Source organism: Thunnus thynnus, chromosome 15 (assembly GCF_963924715.1).
Source record: "Thunnus thynnus chromosome 15, fThuThy2.1, whole genome shotgun sequence".
In the NCBI taxonomy this organism is placed as follows: Eukaryota; Metazoa; Chordata; class Actinopteri; order Scombriformes; family Scombridae; genus Thunnus; species Thunnus thynnus.
This window is the reverse complement of record NC_089531.1, coordinates 15,989,819-16,012,546: the sequence shown is the minus strand read 5'-3', so window position 1 is coordinate 16,012,546 and position 22,728 is coordinate 15,989,819. Positions and strand designations below refer to the sequence as shown.

General features: G+C 37.8%; 1 protein-coding gene across 3 annotated transcripts in view; it reads left to right on the top strand.

Moving 5' to 3' along the window:
• dtnbp1b (dystrobrevin binding protein 1b) overlaps positions 1–22,728 on the top strand; it is a 67,051-nt gene that overhangs the window by 12,812 nt on the left and 31,511 nt on the right. For all 3 annotated transcript variants that reach the window (XM_067612869.1, XM_067612868.1, XM_067612870.1), the window contains 2 exons: positions 1,826–2,018; positions 17,108–17,190. In XM_067612869.1, coding sequence (XP_067468970.1) covers positions 17,178–17,190 — 13 coding nt within the window. In that variant the 5' untranslated portion in view covers positions 1,826–2,018; positions 17,108–17,177. The remainder of the gene's footprint in view (positions 1–1,825; positions 2,019–17,107; positions 17,191–22,728) is intronic.

The following is a 22,728-nucleotide window of genomic DNA, read 5'->3' as shown; positions in this document are numbered from 1 at the left end:
CAAATAATCCCTGTAGGAATCCTATTTTATAGTTCAGTGTGACATGAGTCAAGCCATGACGATCGATTCTGGTTAGTGCATCAAAGAAAGCCTTTTAGCAAGTGGCTTAGTACCATTTACATTGATATGCTTGGATGATCATTTACAGAGGTTACTATCAGGCATCGCCACAGTTTTCTTAGAAATGCCTTGAGAGGGTTTCCAGGTTCACATGCAGTGCTCCTGGAAAAAAAAAGCCAGTCTTGGTACTGTGATATTGCACAGTTTGAAAGGGAAGTACATTGCTAGGTATGGGAAAGTGTTCCATTAAGCTACTCTACTGAAGATGGTTACAAAAAGGTATAAAATATAACGAGCACCTTGTTTTAAGGTTTAACTAATCTCTATATAAATGACTTTGACAGAAAGATATTGGCATGAGTGTTGGAAAAGCTTTTGCAATCACAACTTATCAGATGAACATTTGCTGTCATAGCAACTCTTACAATGAGGTATCTGATTTAATGTTCTTTGATGTTGCATATCACACCCTTGTTGAGCTCACTGCAGTTTCTCCTCCAGCATGTGTATATTTTCCCCTCCATTTTCCTCACATAAACCACACTCGATCATATCATGAAATAATGTCATCAGTGCTGTAGCTGTGGTCTGGTCAAGATGGAAAAAAGGTCAAACAGATAATAAGTGAATGATTTCAGATTATATGGAAAACATAAATAAGTTACGCACATGGTTACAGCAATTGCTGATCTTGGGTCAGTACACCAACCCAACCCAGATCACCATCTTGCAATACAGTATTTCATGACATGATCGACATGGAAAAACGGGTAAAAAAATAGATCACCTGTTAAGTAAATGATTGCAGCAGTAGCACAAGAAGAGAAGACTTCAGAAGTCCGCAAACTGACTCAGTAATGTCAGTTATTAAGAAATAAAGTTTATGAGTTTGTTAAACTAAGGATGGTGCATTTATAAATTCCACTCCTCATTAGTATCAGAAAGAATACAAATGCTTTTTTCTTAAGTCAAAGTTACGTTTAATTAGTTGCTTAAATTAGTCATTTTAATTAATGAATTGTAGCAGAACAGAAGATACCCATGAAAGATTTGAAAAATGAGGCACAGTATATCTTATAAATTTTTCCCTATTAGATTAGTTTTTCCTTCTTAGAAGTCAAAAGAAGGCATTAATTGTTTTTAAAGTTTTTTTTGGGTACTTTTACTGCCTTAGGGCTAACTGGTCATAAAGGAAGCTACAGTAGGTTATGTGTCAGAGAATCACAAGGTCTATATATTTCTGAGCTGCAAGACACAGTTGAACTTAACTCTGCTTGTTCCATTCAAGATGCTCATATAAGTCTATAGGTTCACTCATATCCACCACTGCATGTCTATACTTTTACTTGCCCTTTCAAGCACATGCTTGCTTGTGTGCGCCTGCATCCCTATTTAATTCTGCTGGGGCTTTTTGGTGTTTAGACACATTCACATCTGCCCCACTTTACTCGTTCTGTACGCCTCAATGAACAGTGCAGTTCAAAGTGCGTTACATGCACTGCCCAAGGGAGATTCTGGCATCCAAGCCTGATAGTAAAGAGTGCAGAACACTTTCAATAGCTCCCATGAACGCAGCATAACATTGGGATCCATTCTTTCAGTGACAAATAAGAGGTAATGAAAAAAGTTTGTGTCATTTCACCCAATACCACTTTTATGAAATAATACCTTAATTAAACATGACTGTTACATTGTTAAATTGTGTGAGGGGGGGTAGGATATTATTTTCAGCCAGAGTTGTGTAATCCCTTGTCTTTCTCATTAGGACACCAAGGATCAAATGACAGAGGAGGGCTGGAGTAATGGAACATGTGGATGTCCTCAAGTGGAGAGACCAAAAAGACCAGATGGGGCCAAATGGCCTGCCGGACATGAGCTTTCTCATTTCATGGGCCATCTCCTTCGAGGACGTGGCAAGCAAAGGTGTTGTCTTCAGAGAACTGGACAGCACCGGACGAGTAGGTTTAACCTGCGCCTTATGTACATAATACTATTATCTGCAAAGGATTTACTGTGATATCACAAAGAAGTGCACCTAGATTTTTCTATCGTCCATTTTATGTGATGTATTATTAATTACGAGTGACTGATGACCACATAGAAACACACAGTAAATACAACATTTTTCCTAAGTAGACAAGTTGACAAGGACCACCCAACACACCATTAAATAACTTGCCTGTGCAGAATCAATTTATTGATTGCAGCATTATTATTTTTCTTTTTAACGATTTTAAAAATATTTTAGAAGTATCATAATGGGTAGGTTGTTTAGTTAAGATGCATACCATGTACTGATGGTTGTAACAATATACAAAGTAGGAAAAGTGATATAGAATTTAATGTTTCTATGTTGGTGTCAAAGCAGTGAGATCGTGAGCTTTTGTGAGCACTTCACATGATCTAACTGACCTTGGTAGGATCATTTTAGTGAAGAAACTGGATGTTTTATTGGGTGAATGCTGAGTTTTTGTCTGCGGCAGAGAGTTCTGTTATGATTCATAGGGCAGGAACCATGAAAATACTGCTACAACAAAGACACTCACTCAACAGTCGCTCCTGTTGCCATGGTGACACAAAGGTCAACCTACAAGATTACTGATGCCCTAAACACCTGCCATGATTACATAAATGCATGTATTATAAAAGTAACTTCATGAAGGATGAAACTTAATAAATACTAAGGATATATTTAATAATTCTGTTTATCACACAGCACACTTTCCACATTGCCACATGTGAAGACACATTATTTCAATTGTAACTTTCATATTTCCAATTTCAGCACTTACAGTAGATCCCTTAGCTGTATCAGGATATTTGAGTGATAAATGTAGCTGGGATATCACTTGAGCACACACACACACACACACACACAGGCAATCAGCACAAATACTTTCTAGCTGACACAGTCTGTTAGGAAACATGTTCCCTCACCCAGGTGTGCAGCAGAAAATGTCTGGTGTACTTTCACTATCTGACAAAATACCTCTGTGCCACCAGAATAAATGAGCTGTCACTACACCAGGTTGGATACTTTCAGCTAACTGGTGCTATGTGCAAGGCTGATAGATGCAGGAGGAAGGCAAATAATTCCATATTTTGTGTTCCCTGCATGTTTTTGTACATGTAAGTCGACATATGTATAGTAATTGGAATGCTTTCCTAAAACCTTTAGAAAGGGAGCGATCTGGTTGTCACAGAAGGTACAAATGAACTCTATGAACTACAGACAGATTTAAACATGCAAGCAAAAGTAAGGCACACTTTATGCTGACTTCAAAAAAACGCGTCCAACAGCTTTCATGGAACTTATAAGAAAGAGAAATCTCCAAAAGATAGCAGGGTGGTTTATCTCTAAAAGCAGCCATAGTCCAGGCCCGGAGGCTCTGGGGGAAATCAGTCACTAGTGTGTGTGCGTGTGTGTGTGTGTATGCGTGTGTGTGTAAGTCTGTGTCACAAAGTCATTGTCAGAAGTTTTTCTTCCTGCTATCTCACTCACTCTGACGTGCTCCTCCTCACTGCCTCTCTTGCTTCAATCAGACTAATCATTTTCCTTGTTAATTACTTCTTTACCCCACAGAGCTGTCATGTCTCAGACAGCCTGTGAGGAGAATTGTGAGTTGTAGGATGTGATGTGTTCTGCGCTATACCTGTTCCAATCTACCAATGATGTATTCTTACATATTGTTCACATTTTTGCTGTAAATGATCTAAAACATGTTTTGTTTTGTTTTTTTTAGCTAAATGTAAGGAGTAACACATCCCACAATGTTGTGTTTTAAACATAAAACACAGAAGAAATGTTGGTTCAATGTTTTCAAGTGTAAATCCTGCCAGAGATTTTGTTATGTGACCGTCCCTTTCATGTGCATTTAATCTATGTGCAGTTAGCCTGGATAGATAAAGTGCTATCAGTGGCACATTGACAACCTCCATGTCATCAATGGCTTACGTAACGAAATCTGGGGTCCAGCCATAGTCTCTGATAAATGTTGAATCCCACTAAAGCAAGCGCGTTAATGAGTTCTCACATATGTGCATGTCTATCCTCTGATTATACAAATGTGACCTATATAACCGAACTCATTGCTTGAGCAAGATAGGGCAACTAATAAATATGTGCTTGTGATGCAATAGTCATATAAATTAGTACAAATTATAAAACTTTCAATAAATAATTATAATTAAATACTAGAAATTAACATGATGTCACATATTTGCCTATAATGCAGACTGCCTACCAGCCAACAGTGTATCGTTTTTAGATCCCTCTCAGTGCTGCTGTTGGAGGGTGTTTTGCACCAGTATCATCTCATTCCATCTCCAGACAGAAATCCCTTTAAACTGCTTTTCAAAAGAGGTTTATTGATAAACAGAGATCCATGGAAACACATTAGCTAAAGCAAGCTGATATAACTGATGCCAAGTGTGGATTACTAGAACTGTAGAACAAACTACCAAAATAGCTCATTTCTAAAATCTAGAGACAGCAGTGTTGCAGAAGCCATAATGCAACACAGCTGGTATTTCAGCTTCCACTAAAAATCTCTATAACATAATATAAATGTAAGCCTTGATAGTTGGGAAATTTCACATTTGACTTTTAGCCATTTAGCTGACACCATGGCAGGTAGCAGGTCAGTGTATTGCCCAAGGACCCTGTCATGTCACATTAGTTTTTGTCTGGATTTTGCCTGGGACTTTTCACTCACAGGTCTCAAACCAAAGCAGAATCATCACTTGCTTTTACAGTAGCAGGATCAGGGCACAGCCACACATCGGCATAAGCAATGCCTCGACATGATAAGGTGCAAAAAACACATGCGTAAATCTATGATGTGAACCTCTGCCCTGCAGCTAAATAAGACATTCCTGTCATATCTCACCCATTTTATCTATCACCCCTCTCTTGCCTCTTTTCACATACCCTAAGTACTTCTCAAGTCTGCTGTCAGTCCTTGCTTTGTTGTCTACCTCCTAATCCATAGATCTTTGCTGCACAGAATCAATTTAGGATAAGAGTTCTCTAACACTAGCTGATGGGCATGGAAAAGATGGTCAGACAAGTATAGTTCAAAGCTGACAAACTGTGTTTGGATATGCATTAAAGCTTATTCAGTGCTGTCCACGTCACCTTGCCTCAGGACAGAGAGAGAGGGAGCAATATTCATGAGTGGATGAGCATCAGGGAGAAATAGAGCAGGAAATAGAGACGGGTGATAGAGACAGTACATAGCCTGTATGCTCCTGTAAAACATATTTTTTTTAATCTATGACTAATAAGTATTAACTGTATGTAGTCATGCTCACAAGCCTTCCTTTTCCATTTCAATTTTTTTGATTAGTTGCCATGCATGTGCTTTTGGGGTTTATGTTGGTCAAAACAACTATGGTTGTAAGTACTGCTGGACAAAATAGTGACATTCATCAGCCAGTCAGTCTTTGCACAAATAAAAAAGGTACTGGAAACTTGATTTTGTAATGACTACTTATGTGTTTCAGTCATTACCTAGACAATAACTTAATCTAGTTAATAACATCCACTCTTGTCTCAGGACTGACTGCAGACCATGCTACATTTCATCTGTGGAACAGTTTGTACATCAGAGGGTTAAATAAAATTGTGCAACACAGCTTAATAGGTTAGCCCCTTCCATTTGGACTCTCTGGTTTACTGCTATTAAGGCTAGCGTGACTGAACCCCTAATGCTATAGTGATGTCTTCGAAGAGAGATCATTCAGTAATAATGCAGTATTGCTGGGATATCATCGGACCTTTTTCTGTTAGAGCACCTTTGGTATTAATAGCATATAGAAAAACAGAAGCTCTGCCTTTTCCCAGTTGTGCATCAGTCTTTGTTTTCTGAGGAATCTGGATGTGTAAACTGCATTGAAACGGATACAGACAAGGCTTTGATTTGTAAATTATGGGGGAGGGAAGGAAATGCTGTAGATTGTCAATACTGTCGATTATACAGTACAATATATAGAAATTGACTGGAAACAGATTCACTCTACATCTATTTCTGATTTTTAGAATGTAACCGAAAAAGGAATATGAATGCTTTGCAGTGTTAAGTTTTCCCAACATGGGACTGTGCAATAATAAAAAGTGTGACAGTTCATTATAATCAATGTCATAAATGCTGGATAGATCATCATAGGTTACTATTACTATTGTGTAGGTATTGCTGTCTGATGTGTGAGTTGAAGACAATTTTAATTGAAATTATCTATCAGATATATAAACTATGTTCCCAAACTATCTTTTTCTTCCTCCCCCTCTGGAGACTGTTTTGAACTATAAAGAAAATTGCTCATGTAGTTCAGTTGCAGTATTTCCAGCTTTTTAAAATGAGAGAAAAAAAACTGATATTCCTAATTATGCACTTAAAGCAAATTAATTATGCTCTTGGATGGAGAAATAATTCACCCATGAAACTACTAACATCATGTCCAAGGCAAGTGAGTCTATATTCCATGTTTAGCCTACCAGATATATTGAGGATGCTCTCAACAGCTTAGTCACCTTGTGTTTGAAGGAAAGGACAATAATTGTGCTGTGCTGTGTCTGACGCGTTGAGTTGGCTCAGGCCGAATTGGCGCACTTCCTGGTGACTATGACAGTTGCCAACTCTGCTGCCCATAGGGGTATGTGATTTGCAATGTGGACTTCAACAAAGCATAAGGCCACATATCAATCTTTTCACATTGTGTTAAAATCCCTAAGCACATCTCCCCTACGGGCCACTATTGTTTGGCACATCACAGCTACAAATTATAGTGGGAAGACTATGCTAATTCCCTGACAATTAAAGAATGAATGAAAGAAATATAATGCAAGTGAACACTTCTAGATTTTCAGACTGAAGGCTTTCTAACTTGACTTAACTTACTTCTAGGAGCCCTGCAATGAACTGATGCCATGTGTTTATTTGCCATTTCCCAGCACCTGCTGGAATAGGCCTTGTAAGTAGGTGTAGAAAATTGATGGATAGGAGGAAATGTTTTGGATAGGTCTGTCCATCACAGAGCTAACACAGGAACTCACAGGAGCCAGTAGACTGTGGAAATGAGGCAAGTAGATAGTTATGTGGAACTGTTAGCAGTCATTTGCCAATTCAATTTGCACCAATCCATCTTGCCATACTGATGAGATTTAATTAAATGAACGTTGTTTCCACTTCTGCAAACTGAATGTGACTTTGATTACAGATATTCAAAGCTTGCTAGTCTTCTCTTTACTTTTACATCAAAGAATGAATAACGTGTAGCATGTCAAAACTGGTGTTAAGATAATAGTTTAGTAAGCTTGAAAGTGACTCATTTTTTCCCTGTTTAATTTCTAGTAATTGTGCATAATCATGTTTGCCACTAACTTGTCAATGCGTGTAATGACTGGCAGGAACCAGCTGTCGTTAACACACCTTTTACAGTTTGTCAGGCTAGATCTTTGGGAAATATGGCTCATTTGTGGAACCATGACATTTAATTCATGCTGATGATGATGATGAAGAATAATTTCAATCTCATAAATATTCTTTTTGGAATGTATTGCGTGTAAAGGTGAAAAAACAGCTCCTCGATCTCACCTTCACCATCAAATAGCAGTTAAGATTTTGTCACCATGAAGCTATATGTGGGCCAAAAGGTGAAAATGTTAAGCCAAAGTGAACTACTGCCATCAACATCTTTCATAATGTCTCCCCGCTCCACTTGCTAAAAACATTAGCCAGCTTTCACATCTATTGGGCCTCTACACTAGCGTCTTCACTACTATGGAAAAGTTTGCCTTTCAAAACGTGAGTAATTCCAGTTGAGTAAGCACACCTGCCCTACATTCTACAGAATGAACACCAAACACAAGGTCTTTCCGACAGATATGGAGTAAGCTTCACTTTAGATCTTAGTTCAGTGAATCAGTAGGAAATTTCTAGGTCAGTGAAACAGACAAGTAGTATACAGTTCAGATGTACTGTAGATTTCACCCCTCTCTCAGAGGCAGAATGAGTGCATTATGCTTTATTTAGCTAAGTTATCTCTCAGCTCATTGGAGCAATCTTGTTCCATGTTTCATTTCTTATTCATGAACAAACCAACACACCACTGGTAAATGTTTAATTTTTGTAAATGAGGAATTTAAAATGAACTCTATTTTTAGTCTGAAAGAAATGCTTAAACAGAAGAAACACTAAAAACTTAATGCTGCAGTTCACCACATTTAAACTCAGTGTAATAAGAAATGCTGTTTAGATATGTAAGTATCAAAATTAATAAATAATAATAATAAATAGGCTTTAGGATGTAACACTGAAGCTGTGTACATAATGTACGAGCATGAATACTGGGATTTTTGTATTTTTTAGCATGTACTACTATACCATGTTGATTTCATCATAGGCATGCAGATCTTAACAAAAATATGACATGACATTTGTGACATGACGTTTAAACACGTCACTTTTAAGAACTGGGAACTTTGTAAATGTTTTTAAAAATTCAGAATTCATATAACTTTAACTTTAACGTTTTGCTTTTGACATTATACATCTAAAACATACAGTACATGGTGCCAATACATTTTATACAAATGGTAAATATGTATAACTATAAAACAGTATTTTTTTTTCCCCCAGGGCCAAACTAACCATAATGGATCCAGGCAGAGGCACAATTATACTAGTACTCAAATAGACTTTACTTTAAGTACCCCTATTTTGCAATTACAACTAGTATACAAACATTTAATGAATGGTTTATAACACACTATAATGTAGTTATGAACATATATAAGGCCATTAATGTACAGTATTTATTATTATTACAACTGTGTTTCACTACATTGTCATGCATTATATGTTTATACACCAACCTTCTCTGATGGATACCCACAGAAGGAGTTGTAGTTGTTGACAAATACATCTATAAACTCTTATATCTGCTAACTGCATTATGGTGTGTTATAAACCATTTATTGTTTGTCTAATCCTTATAAAGGCTAACGAGAGGGACTTAAAGTAAGGTGCTATAGAGAGAGAGAAGAAAGAGAGGAGCTGAGCTGATGGTGTGATTTGAAGAGAACATTTTTAACTAAGCTATACTGCCCTCATCAGGGATTAAGAGTGAAGACCAGATTCTCACATAGGGAGAAGGTGGATATTTGGTTTGCAGACACAAAAGACCGAGCAGTATTCAAAGTGTTTGATTGTGCTTTTTGGGCAGTACACAGCCAAAGCAGTAACATCTGCATGTTGAGGGGAGGGGCATGAATTGGGAGTGGATCTTGATATATCTTCCCACTGCAGATTGGTGTGCTTGAGAATGTGGCCTATGGAGAGGGAGAGAGTCACCCTCTGCTGGTACAGTGTCACCTCAGAGAGAAATGGCCTCTCCATATCAAATTATATTTCAAAAAGCTCCGGATATGTAGTATTAAAGATGTGATGCTTTAGGTTACATTGAGTAAACTGTTGCTGAACCTTTTGCAGTTATAGATCAAATTAAACAATTTTAAAAAACTATTTTTTTGTAGTTTTAAAGTCATTTTTGTGTACATCCCACCTCTTCTCTCTGCATCAGACACTGCAAGCTACAGTAGATCATTCATTCATTCAATGGCCACATCTTAGAATTTGTAGATAACATAGATAAGATGAGATAAACTATCCCCCAATAAATGCATAAATAAAACCCTCAGCCTGCTCTAACATTGAAATCATTTCATCATTCAAGGTTTGACCTTTGCCAGTGAAACCTTACACTGCCAAAACTCCTTCCCACTACAACTTCAAACCACTAGATGGAGACAGTGATCTGTTTAAAACCTGCAGTGATCCAACAGCCATCACTTCTCAGTGAAGCCTTAACAGTTTGGATTGCCTGCTGGATCATAAAATATGACCTGTTACTTGTACAGTCAAAGTCACAGTTGAGGTGTTAGATTAAAGTGAACCAGTTAAAACCAGATTAGAGTCAGTGGGGACAATTAGGCTTTCTCAATTAACTGGTGCAATCAGGCCCGGAGAGTATTGTTAAAAATAATGCAGGTTGCACCTATAATGATAATTACCACTTTGGACTCATGTCTTAGCTTATACAGCAGAGTCTGACAAATAATAGTGTTTAGTAATGTGCTGCCTCATGAGTAGTTGAAAGCAAAATATATATAGCTAATAAAATTTTCTTTCTACATTAATTCTGCAAATCTTCATACTTGGCTGCAACTATTAATGCAGTTATCTTTTATATTAAGACAGAAATCCAGTCTAAATTATTATTCAATCAGTGATTAATAAAGATAGTTAAACCAATAGTTTGACATGAAAGGATGTTAGACAAAATTAAAATATGAGAATATTTTACTATTTTCCCCCCTTGCATGAACATAATTTTCTATCATTATGTCCAGTACGGATATTGAATTGTGCCAATTAAAATGTCACTTTAAAATACATCTTTCAAGAGTGATGGCTGAATTATGGATTGAATGAAAGTGTTTATGTCAAAATCCAACAGCGTATAATGAGAAAGAACATGGCACTGCAGAAAAGGATCAGATAGAAATCATTGCCCATATAGTATAACAAGTATCCCCATAAGCTCTGTTTTAGTCTTGTTTTCCCACAGGTCTTCCTGACCTGTAGTTCACAGATGAACAGCAATAACACTATGTGTGGTTGCGCATTACATTTTCTCATTACCTTCCCTTTCTTTCAGATCCTCTTTGCACATATTAGTGTGTGTGTGTGATATCCCGTGGAACAGACATGCAAGGCTTTTCATACTGTGGCAGGGCAGTCTCAGTGGACTACCCTGTGACAGACGCTCTCTGGCTAAAAAATAGACTGAGTCTGTTCGGTGGAGAGCCTGAGGGTTGATCCCCCCCCCCCCCCCACTTGCTCCTCATATTTTCTCCTCTATTCTGTTTTTTTGCTTCGTCATATTGCTCTCACACTATGCTGGAGTCTGTTGAATTAATATGAGAGCATGCACAGTCATGTGCACAGACAAAGACACACACACACACACACACACACACACACACACACACACACACCCCTTATCCTAATCTCTCCTGCTTTGAACACTGACTTTATCCCATCTGACTGAGTGAATCTTTATACAGCCTCACACTCTATGGGGGTGGTAATAGGAACTAGTTGACTTCCCTATGAGCTTTCTACAGCAACAGGGGAAGCAAGTGGGAAATATGCTGCCTGTGGATGTAATGCTTCAATAAGCCAAAGGCATGAATCCGGGGATCTGATTCCATGCCTCTGACATCCAGCTTTTATTCTTTTTCTGATTCCCTTTTGCTACTTGCATTATTTGACTTTGCCAGTTGTGTTCATACATTTATCCTCATGAAATGGTTTGGGAGTTCCTGTTTGTAGATAGGGTGACTAAACTTATTTGTTCTTTGTCAATACCATTCAGCCTCACACTCAAAGTCGTCCATAAATCCACATCTGGGAGCTGGCCAGGGTAGTTTTCTTCTGTTGGCTGCTGTTTAAAGGAGTTTATGGGTTGAGCGTCTTGCTATAGAGGACAGTGTTTCTCGCTCATGTTATATTAATATGTATGATATTTTACATACTGTTTTTTGACACTGAGATTTAATCAGCCAGCCAGTTTGAATTTACAGCAGTGACTTTCAGGTTAATGCGCGCCTGTGTAAATACAAACCTACATCTCTAAGTGCTTACTATTACTTTGTTTTTAACAAGTGACTGAAATAAAGAATGATTTCTTCTTAAGACAAAAGTGGGTCAAAACCCAGATATGTTAGGCCACTGAGAAATTGATCTTCAAGCAGTAAAAGATTAGAAGTTATTCAGACATTATTCCGCTTTGATCCAAGAATAGCTTATCAAAGACTTCAGAAGATATCTGGTCCAACTGTCATCGTGCGCTACGGAAGCATGTGGCTTCCTGATGTGGGCAATGCGTATAAACAGCAACATGTGATTAACACTAGATCTGTTGCTTTACTCAGTGTCTCGTCACACACTGCGTACATTACATTGTCAGACATTTGACTTGTGCTACTGCCAAGTTTAAGAACGCAAGCGGAGAGGCTGAAATGGAGCTGATTACTATGGCAGGGTTTTTGATTTCAGCTTGTCTAGACAACACTAACAGTCATTTCTGAATTGTGTTCCTGAGTTAAGGTGTAGTGTGTGCTCAACCCCACACCTGTAAACTGTGCATTTTGCACTATCTGAAGTGCTGAATATATGAGGTGCTGTGGTCCATGCCAAAGCTTTAGACATTTTTGCTGAAATCTCTGATGAGATCTCACAGTGCCTCATAAATGGTCAAATTCATAGGAATATCAAGCAGAAGATAGTGGATCTAGTTTTAATGATAAAATGTTACATAATGTTAAATCTTGCCAGTAGAGAGCATCTGTATTTTAGATTTGTGTAATATATGGCTTTGTTCCAGCCATGCCTTCTGGTAGAAAATATATCTCTATGGTAGAGCTAGACTACAGCATTATGAATATGACAATAGGGGATTGGTAAATGATGAACAACTGTTTATCCACAACACAGTGTAGTCGCTCTGAGGCCAGAAAGCCAGTCATTATTTAATCCTCTTTTTGACTGAGCTACTGGCAACTTTGCCTGAATGACAATGTTGCTTTTCAAGACAACAGCAGGCAAAGCCAATCATTCATTCTGTTTTGTATTCATGCCACATCTCTCCACCATTGTCTCTCTTGCTGTTGGCATCTTCTGTCAAGTGATATTCTGTTCTCACTCTTTCAGGGTAAATTGATAACATTCCCGAAGATATTTTCATTTTATAGTAATTTATAGTAAGCAATTTGTCATTTAATATTTAGTATTTGTGAGTTGTGTACAATATCATGTAAATTAACATATTCAGGGATAAAATATATGTATATTATTATAATGTAATGATAATTATGTTTTATCCATCGTATATACAACCTGATCACATAACTTGAGGCCCATTCAGAGCAGTATAGAGAAGTTGCACTCTACCCTTCATTAATGTTGCTGTATTTAGAATATTTTGTTTTTCTTACACTAGATGGGGCTATATGGCAAGCAGTGTCATGGGAAAGCTAGGCAACTGGTAGTACTTGCTACTAACTTCCAGCATATTCAAGTTTTTGCATGTTTTAGCCCATTAATGAAAATTGTTCATACTTATCACATATGACAGTAATTCCCAAAGCATATCAGATTTTTGATTGTTCTTTCTCTACAGTCCATGTAGCTATTGGTTTCTGTTCATTTCCATACGGTCCAAAAATCAGCTTGCATAAACCTAATATGTGCTTGCAAACAGTAATTAATAACTGAACATTCCTGTCTCCTTTCATTTTTGTCAAAGCAATCCTATCATTGTGGTCCTGCAGCTTGAACTGATGTCTGATTCGAACGCTGCGTTACAGCACAACGATTACGTAACCTTGATAATAATAAAAGTAGACACGATGGTCACTGTGAGGGATTACGTATCTTGAGCGAGCCTCAAGTCTCTGCATGCTGATTTTCGCACTTCTGCTGTTTCCATATGTATTTTATGTACCTCTCAGTACTAGAAAACAGGAAGATCCTCTCGTAAACCACCTGACCTTTCCATTCCACTCAGACACACACAGCCTTGTGTATGGGTTTCAGTGTGATATTACAGAACCTAATAAGAAAAACAAAACACAACACCTTTATTAGCAATTTAGAGCCATTAATCCAGGGCTTTCTGTACAAGTCATCCAGAACTGATGACATTAACTTCTAATTAAACATGTTCAGTGGCTGTGGTCAGTCAGAAACCAATATACTGTATTGAAAAGAGGGAGAAGAAGAGAGCAGCTCAGACAGATTGAGCAAATTAGTTTCCTACTAGATGTTACTGGAGGTCAAAATATTGTTTGGGTAGCATCAAAGACACATTAGATAGAGCAAGTGGAATAATTCTGTTTCAGTGGAAACCTTAAATTTGCAGCAGACTTCGAGGTCTCACTTTCAGACAGAGCAGCAAGAGTAATTATCAAATCCCTTTCTTTCCTCTGTCTTTCTTGAGGACGGCTGGGACTTGTGTTAAAGAGTAAATTTTATGGTACCACACCACATTGTTTGGATTGTGATATTTGCTCCGATTTAATTTGGCTATTCAGGTTTTATTAGCAGTTGGGACAAAGGATAAAAGGCAGCTCATGCATTTTACATGAGCTATTATCATTTTCACATTACAGAGTCGCATTTTTTACCACTTTCTGTATAAACTTGAAATAAATTTAGAGGAAACCATAGAGGCAGCATTTTGTGTTGTGATCTGCATCACTAGAATGACTTTCAGAGAAGGTCCTGGGCTACGTTGCAGCTATGAGTTGAAAGTCACATTTCTAAGCTGAGCTAACAGAACGGTTTTGTTACTAATATGATATATTCTTGGTCCTAGTGACCATGCACAGAAATCATAAAGATTTTTTACTGAATTGCGGAGTACAGATGTGATCAGGAAAAAACAGAATCACTTTTTTTTTGGTCTTTTGATAACAATAAGACATGATTATGATACCTAACTATATTGTTGTACCTGCAATGCATATATGCTTGGGGTCATTCAAGCCTTTCCTTGATATTAGAGGTGGTTAAACACTGAATTCATCAATTATGTATTTTGTATGGTAGCACGGTAGATAATTTTAGGCCCAGCGAAGGCAGCAATATGCCATCTGCTGTAATATTATCCCCAAAGAAGGGGGATCTTTTACTGGGGGAGGAGCCATTAACCTGAATTACTTTTAAAGGGAGGTGACAAGAGGGGGGGGACAAAACTAAGCCACTTCTAAAAGGATGGCCTTTTGAGGTCTAACATAGTCCATCAAAAGGCTCCCTGTGGCATGAAATGGAGAAAATTCAAAGTGATAACAAGAGTAGTGGCACAGGTCAGTTATTGCCTCTAGCAGTTTTGTTAGGTGGCAGAACAAAACTGTGAGGTGACTGTACTTTAAAACATGAAAAGAAAAATCAAATGCATAGGACTGAGTTTATGATGTGGTTTTGCAGCGAAAAAGCAGCAGGCTTGTGTAGGGAGGTGTTGAGTGGGAGCAACTTGCATGTAAAAAAAAAACATAAATGCTAAGAAGACACCTGCATATACAGCGTCATGTTCACAAGACAACAGAATTTAAGTCTGCATTTTTGGCTTATTTATTTTATCTATGGCTTCCTTGTAAAGGATGCAGAAATTCAAACATTAATAAACAAAGCTTGTAAGAATATAATATAGATTCAACAAAAAATTAAGCTTCCTGTTCAGACCACAGTGTTTATTATGATGAGCTCAAATTCCTTAATCAGAATTGCAGAAAGCCAGTAATACTGACAATAAGGGCCAAAGTATATCAAAATGAATAATAAATATGTCTTCATGTTTACTATGGGAGTGTTTGTGTTATCCTTTAACACAGCTTAGGGTGGGATTTTCATCAGTTCATACTGTGTACTGTCGCTCCACAGCTCTCTGAACTCTAATGAGAAAGTGGCTCAAAGTCTAATGTCATAATAATAATATTACACTGTTCTAACACAGTGTTTCTATTTGTGAATTTTAACTTCACTTTTTAACTATATTTTATAAATGCCTGAAAACCTGTAAAAGCCTACACTCAGTTTATCTTCCTGTTCTGAAATGGCCTATAAAATGTTGCTTTCTTGAACAGATTGTGAATAACAAACTGTCCCCGCTTCCCCATTGCCCAGTGGCTCATTTTCAATGGAAATGACGAAGGCTGGTGAATAACATGGGAGCCATATTGCATCCTTAATGATTCCTGAGTTTGTGTCTCCTCAAATTGGGCAATGCAAGAACAGATGGCCCCATGGGTGGAATCCAGACATGCTCACTGTGCCTGAGACAACTTTGAAAAGTGTGTGTATCTGTGTGAGTCACTTGATGTCTGAACATTTGTGTATACTGTATGTGAATGTGTGTTCACAGTATGTGTTGGATTTCTTTTCCAACATTCGCTCCTGCAGGCCATTTCTCTGAATAAGAATGTGCTCTTAGTCAGCCTGTGTGGTTATATAAGAATAAGAAAAACCAGTGCATTTGCACGTTTTTGAGTTTTATTTGTATACATGTATGCCTTCTCGCTGTTAACACATGTCTGAGGAGCTTACTGTGGGCCTTGGGAGGATGTGTACACTTCCTGTCAGTAGATTTTCTTTTTTCCATCTACATCAAGTGAACAGGTACAGGGGTCTCTGTCTACATCACTTCCTCTACTTGTTTGCTCTCACTCTGCTAGCCGCTCTTCTGCGTTTGAAGTCTGACTGGCAGAAACAGTTGTAGGTGTTGTACAATGTGTCATTCTAGCTGCTAGCTCTTACTCCCCATGCACCAAGGTTTGCAGCGATGGACCTGTTGAGATGAAAGACCTGTTGATATGAGAAATGTCAGACAGGATGATGACAGAAACAAAGATGTTGAGATCTGAAGAAAGCATCTGTTGCCTTTTACAACCATTTTTTATTCTGTCAAGCACATACATGCATACAGCAGCATGTACACATACGCACAAAGTCACTCTCTTTTCTGTTTGTGCAATGGTCACATACACCATTCAGACTAGATAATTAAAGGATGGGACAACTCCAGTAAAATTGCAATAGATGAAAAGGCAAATGGCTCCTGGGGTGGCAAATTCACACTCAACTCACCAGCAAAAAAGATCCAGTAGCACAATTGCAATGCATGGAGATATACACATAAGATAAGAAAAAAGATGTAAAGAATAGAGATCTTTCAGGAGTGGAAAGAAGGCTAAAGTTACATCACAAAAGGAAAGAGTCAACAAGTTAACGCAGTATGTTGGAACATCAACCTATACCAAATATGTAAAATTGGAAAGAGAAATGTGAATATGCCCTTGTTTTGGTGCATCTACATAGTAATGTGTATGTAAAGTCACTCATCTTTGTTTTTTAAACTATCAATGCTCTCTCATTGACTTTTGCCTCTCATTCACATTTCTGTCTCTTCTCTTATCTCTCCCCAGTCCCTGCCTTCAGTCCTTTGTTCCACCCACCTTTACCTGGATCCAATCTTGCAGTTCCTGCCAACCTTCCATGCATCTCCACTGTAAGTCTTCTGTCTTTTTTTTATGTTTGACTTTACTGGCAATAAGACGCTCTGGGACTATGAACCAGCATAAAACTGCTCTCTCAAAGAAAGTGAACCAACAGGAGGGGGAAAGGGAAATAAAGAGAACTGCCTGAGGTGTAGAGTTGCCTGGCAACAACTTCCCACCTTTGTGTGAGTTGGCCTTCATCAGATTGCAACAAACGACATTTAGAAACACTCCAGCATAAAAGTTGGTTTATACACACACACACAAACTGGTGAGAGGCAGGAACAAGGGAAGAAGATATGCAACAGAGGGGGAGAAAAGGATCTGATGAAGAATAATGTGTTAGAGTCGGATATTACCACATGGGGTGACCAAATTTGATGATTTGGTTTCTGTATACAGCACACACTGTAGGCGTTATTGGTCTCTGTGCCTAAATCTACTTGTGAGTTCATGTGTTCATTCATCTGACTTGATTTTGTTTAAGTACTGCAGAAATTTTGCATCTTGTCATGTCATTATGCCATTTTAAAACCTCACAGATGAGTGTAAGGATGGTGCTACTCTGCTTGTTGGACTGCCAGTGTTCAGAATTAATGATCATGCCAAAGGGAAGCACTACACTGTTAATTCACTTATCTACACATCACAATACACCATCTCATACAGCACTGATCCAATTTTGACAAAATTAATGAAACTGAAATTATGCGTTTTGTTCCGGTATCCAGTCATTAGCCCAAGGGGGAGACACCAAAAATTGATATATTTAGTGCCAGAAGGTGACTTCATATAATTATGGAGGATGACATGTTTGCTATTTTTTACATAATCTACATATCATTAAACAATAAATATCCCCTGAATCATATTGGCAAAAGATGATGTTACGTTTCCTAGGACTAAAAGTATTTTTGCACTTTATTTGCTTTACCCTTCAGTACTGTATATTTAGATGGTGCCAAGATACCCAGAATTGCTGCTATGAAACATCTAATGCATCCCTTCAGTAATTATAAACCTTTTTTCAGCCTGGTTTTAACACCACCCACACAAGCAGCTGCAATAATGAACTGCTTGGGGAATACTGGAGAAAATATATATTTTTTTAGAGGTCAGCGAAAACATGGATGTTGAGACAAGCACCTGGGTGTGGTTGTCAGGTGAGGTCACTAATATCAGTGGATGAATACATAAAGGAGGCGCAGCGACAGATGACACTTATACCTGGCTATTGCAAAAAATTATGTGCATTTTGCTTTACTAAATTTAAAAGTATAGCATATACATATTATGTCGGCCCTTTATATATGGGCTAAATACTAGGAACACCTTACAATATAAAATTTCCATCGACCTGCAATAACATATATAACAACTATATGTAATATGGTTTTAATGCAAACAGTCTTAATGGAAGCTGCAGGTTATAAAACATTAAGCTGATATAAGTGAGCTTGTTGGCAAAAACCTTGTCAGCATAGCATTTTTTGACATTTTTTAACCTACGACTTTCCATAAAACTGCAGTTAATCTGTAAAATGCATCTTTGTTTAATGAGAATATATCCAACTCATTTGTATAACATGGACTCCTGTACATGGACTCATTTCTAGAATTATACTAAATACAGAGGTCAGCTTTAGGTAGTATATTGTGATTTATTATCAGTTGGAGCACTGTGACCGATTGTTACATGCAGAAAGATAGTAATTTTATCACTCAAAGTCTACTTTAATTAAACTACATTTGTGTGAATTAAGGCCTCGTTGTTTGACTGTCCTGTTCGCATTGTGAATTTCCATCTGTCCCTGTCATTAAACCACAAGTTAGTACCAAGAAAGCTTCGCTACAGTGTCCGCCACAAAGAATCATATCAGGCTATCCATCCATTTTCAAGCCACGTATCCTTTTCGGGGTCCTGGTGGTAACATATCAAGCTGGGCTGCCTAGATGATCTTTTCCCATTAATGTCCCCAAGCTCCTCCTGGTATTCTAAGGCCAGCTGGGAGGTATAATCTCTCCGGCTCCGCTCCAGGGTCTCCTCCGGTTCAGTCATGCCAAGAGTACCCTGAAAAGGAAGTACCTGGAGGGGCAGCGGGTGCTTAATCCACATCAACTGGTTCCTTACAGTGTTGAAAAGCAGTGGCCTGACACAAAAGCAATTCCAGTTTGCTGAAAAATCTCTTTCTTTGACAAAAAGTGAGGGGAGCTACCCTGTGGAGGAACCTTTACCTCTTCACCACCATGGGTCAATATGATGCCAACAGTACTGTAGCTACTGCTTAGTGGTGTCAGTGGATCAAAAAATCTGGATTTTCATCCCTATCAGTTGCTGCCAAGTAACACATCAGTATTCACCTGCTGGCCGACATGTTGATTAATGTTCTACCAACACTGCCGTAAGCACTTTATTTTTATTTATCCAGGTTCCTAAGAGCATGTGTGTTAACTCAGTACTGCCCCATTTCACATTCATACAGATACACACATGCACATCAGGGGGTGGAAGATTTATATTTCTTAGTAAGCAGATCCCCGGAGCAATTAAGGGTGGTTAGGTGCCTTGTTCAAGGGCACCTTAGTAGTAGTTGATGAAGGAGGGGTGCAGTTCATCCACTTGTTGAACCCAAATTTAGCAGTGTGGGAAATCAAAACAGCGGCTTTCTGGTCATGTACAGTGCTCATCTTTGGCTTTCAAGCTGCTGCTGTTGATATACAGTAGTGTTATTTAAAACCAGCACCTCCAGCTGTACCATTACTCTGTGTTTATCATGTTTAGATTCCAGTTCAGTGCAGTGTGACTTTAGTGTGGGTCTGATCACCACAAAAGGCATGAATAGAGATGTGATAGATATGTAACCACATTTCAAGGCTTAAAATTAAACTAAAGAAACCAATAAAAACATCAGTATGATCTGTAATCACATCTTTCCCACTAACTGTGCTTATTAACATGAAGTATTTGGAGAGATGAATATTGTCCTCACTTTGGCTTTATTGTTTCCCAGTGAGCGAGTAGATTAGAACAGCTCCCCAGCCAATTATGTGACATCAGTAATATGGCAAAAGAGAACAGAACTGTTCCTCTCCCTACTTTTGTTAGACTTTTGGATAAAAGAGTTGAAAAGTTTATAGATGGCCTAGAGAAATTTGGAATGTCTCTACATAGTTACATAAAACCGGATTGCAGAATGTCAGTTGCCATGGCAACTGTGTTTTTGTGTTGTTGCTCTCATTCTCATCTGTCATTTCTCTCAGCAAACTTGACAGTTTTTATCAATTGAGGCCTCCTTCTGTGAGCTTTGGTAATAGTTGGTTAAGTGTCACATGGAAAACGTGTTTAACAAAGGCTGTGATTGCACAGGAAGTCAGACAAAGGGAAAAAGATGAAATGATGAAGTGTTGTGTGTGTGTGTGTGTGTGTGTGATGTATGTACTGTATTCACATAAAAGACTGATGTACAGAAAGGGATAGAGAGTGAGAGAGGAGGAGGAAATGTTTAACTGCCTTTCTGTTCACGTATATAGTTCTTAATGTGTGCAGGCACGCTTGCATCTTCCTGCTTTGTATGCCAGACCTACATGAGTTGCTTACAGACTGCTGAAAAGTCTTATTAACTGTCCAATAATGCTGCTAAATAACTTCTCTATTACAGCTGGGCCACTCTCTGAAAAAAGAGGGGGATTTAAAATCAGAAATGTAAAAAAAAGTAAGCACTGAAAACGAAAACAATTATTGTTCAGCATGGTTATGGAATTACGAATGCAACTGCAGTCTGAAACATTTCTATCAGTGGCCTAAAATCCTTTTTTCTGACTCAATGCTTTTATGTAATATTTTTGTATGTCTTTCATTGTGCTGCAAAGAAATACATTTTACTTTTTTTTTATTTTAGGCATTTAGCTGAGACTTTTCTACCTTAACAACTACATTGCAGCAGTACAATATACATTTTACATCCTAGATCAGCAAAAACTAGAAATGGAAGGCTGACTCTTCTTCAGTTTCTTCTGTAGTTATTATTATAGAGTTATTATTAAGGAGGGTGGCATTTACATTTACACACCAAGATGCATAGAAAATCATAAATATTAACGTCGTTGCGTAGTGATTACACATGCTAATAAAGAAGTCACGTTTGTAGTCATTTTTTTAGCTCTTTGTACTGTTTACACAAGTTAGTTGCTTATTAAAATGTACAATACAGTGAAGTTTGTACTGTCTGTGCATCCACACATTTTCACACTGCCAAATGTGATGTCACTAGCAAACAATGAATACAGCACTTTTAGATGAAGGTAATACATGTGAATGGTTAAGGAATGTTTGTAGCAAAACAGATGCATTTTGATTGGTTATTTGCGGTGTCAGTAGGGTTTTTTAGTAAAGCATCAGCACGGGTGCTCTGAGTTCATGTGCCAAGGGTCTTTTCCCCCATGTAGTTGCATGGTGAATAGTGTATTATGGTTGTAGATGCTATTATATGGTACTATCAATCTCAGATCACTTGACAAGCGAATATGAAAGGTTATTCTCCAGGGAAATTAGCTTCCCTCTCCCCTCATGATTGTCAGACATAGCTCAAAATGATTCCTATTAATGTAAGTACGCCGCACCTCTGCTGTTTAGTCGAAAAATGTCTTTTATAAATTCCTTTCAGTGAGGGCAAGTATTGTATTTGGATTTATCACCTAGTGTTGTGTTTTGATGTGGAAACATACAAATGTTTGATGAATATAAATGTTCATTTGATAGACTAGAAAAAGTGCTTTGAGATTCTATCTCATGGCTGATGAATCATACATTTGCCACCCACTTCCTCTGTGGCAGATTATGGTTATATACTGGTAAACAGTTTCATACTGTACTGATTAGCCCAAGGTATTATCATCGGTCAATGGTTAGGAGCACTGGGATAAATGGACTGTGATGTATGCTGCTTCTCTTGCATTTCAGTTTGCATCTGAGGACAAAGTAATTCAAGGTTATAGATTTGAAATACTCTCTGATCCAGTTCCCATGAGTCTGTTGTCAAGCCCCTATAATGCTGTTGTTGACCATGCATTGCAAAATCCATAGAATTTTAACATTGTGAACAATGCAGTAAACATGCAGTAAAGATCATGAAATTTGCTAATGTTCTGCTTATTTTGGACTAGTTTTATAAACCAGAATCTTCTTGTTCTAAGACAGTTATGGTTTACAGTATTCTTGCAGTTTTTCTTTTTTAACATTTTGAATTTTCAACCTATAAGCTAAAACAACATTAACAATACTCAACTGTCCTGTATGAAAAAATGCAAATATTCAGGAGCTGTGTTATTTCTGTGCAATTATTACTTCTTGAACAGCAGCTAAACAAAGTAGGTGCTAATCAACATGTACTTGTGGTAGTATTGTTGATTAGTGCAGTTATTTCTGAATGAACTGTCAGCTGTAGACATATGTTTAAACTATTTTTCAGTGGTTCTTAATCTGAACTGAGGGCTTTAATGATCTGTTTAATAATGTGTCTTTTTGTATTGCATGATGTCATGTTCCAGCA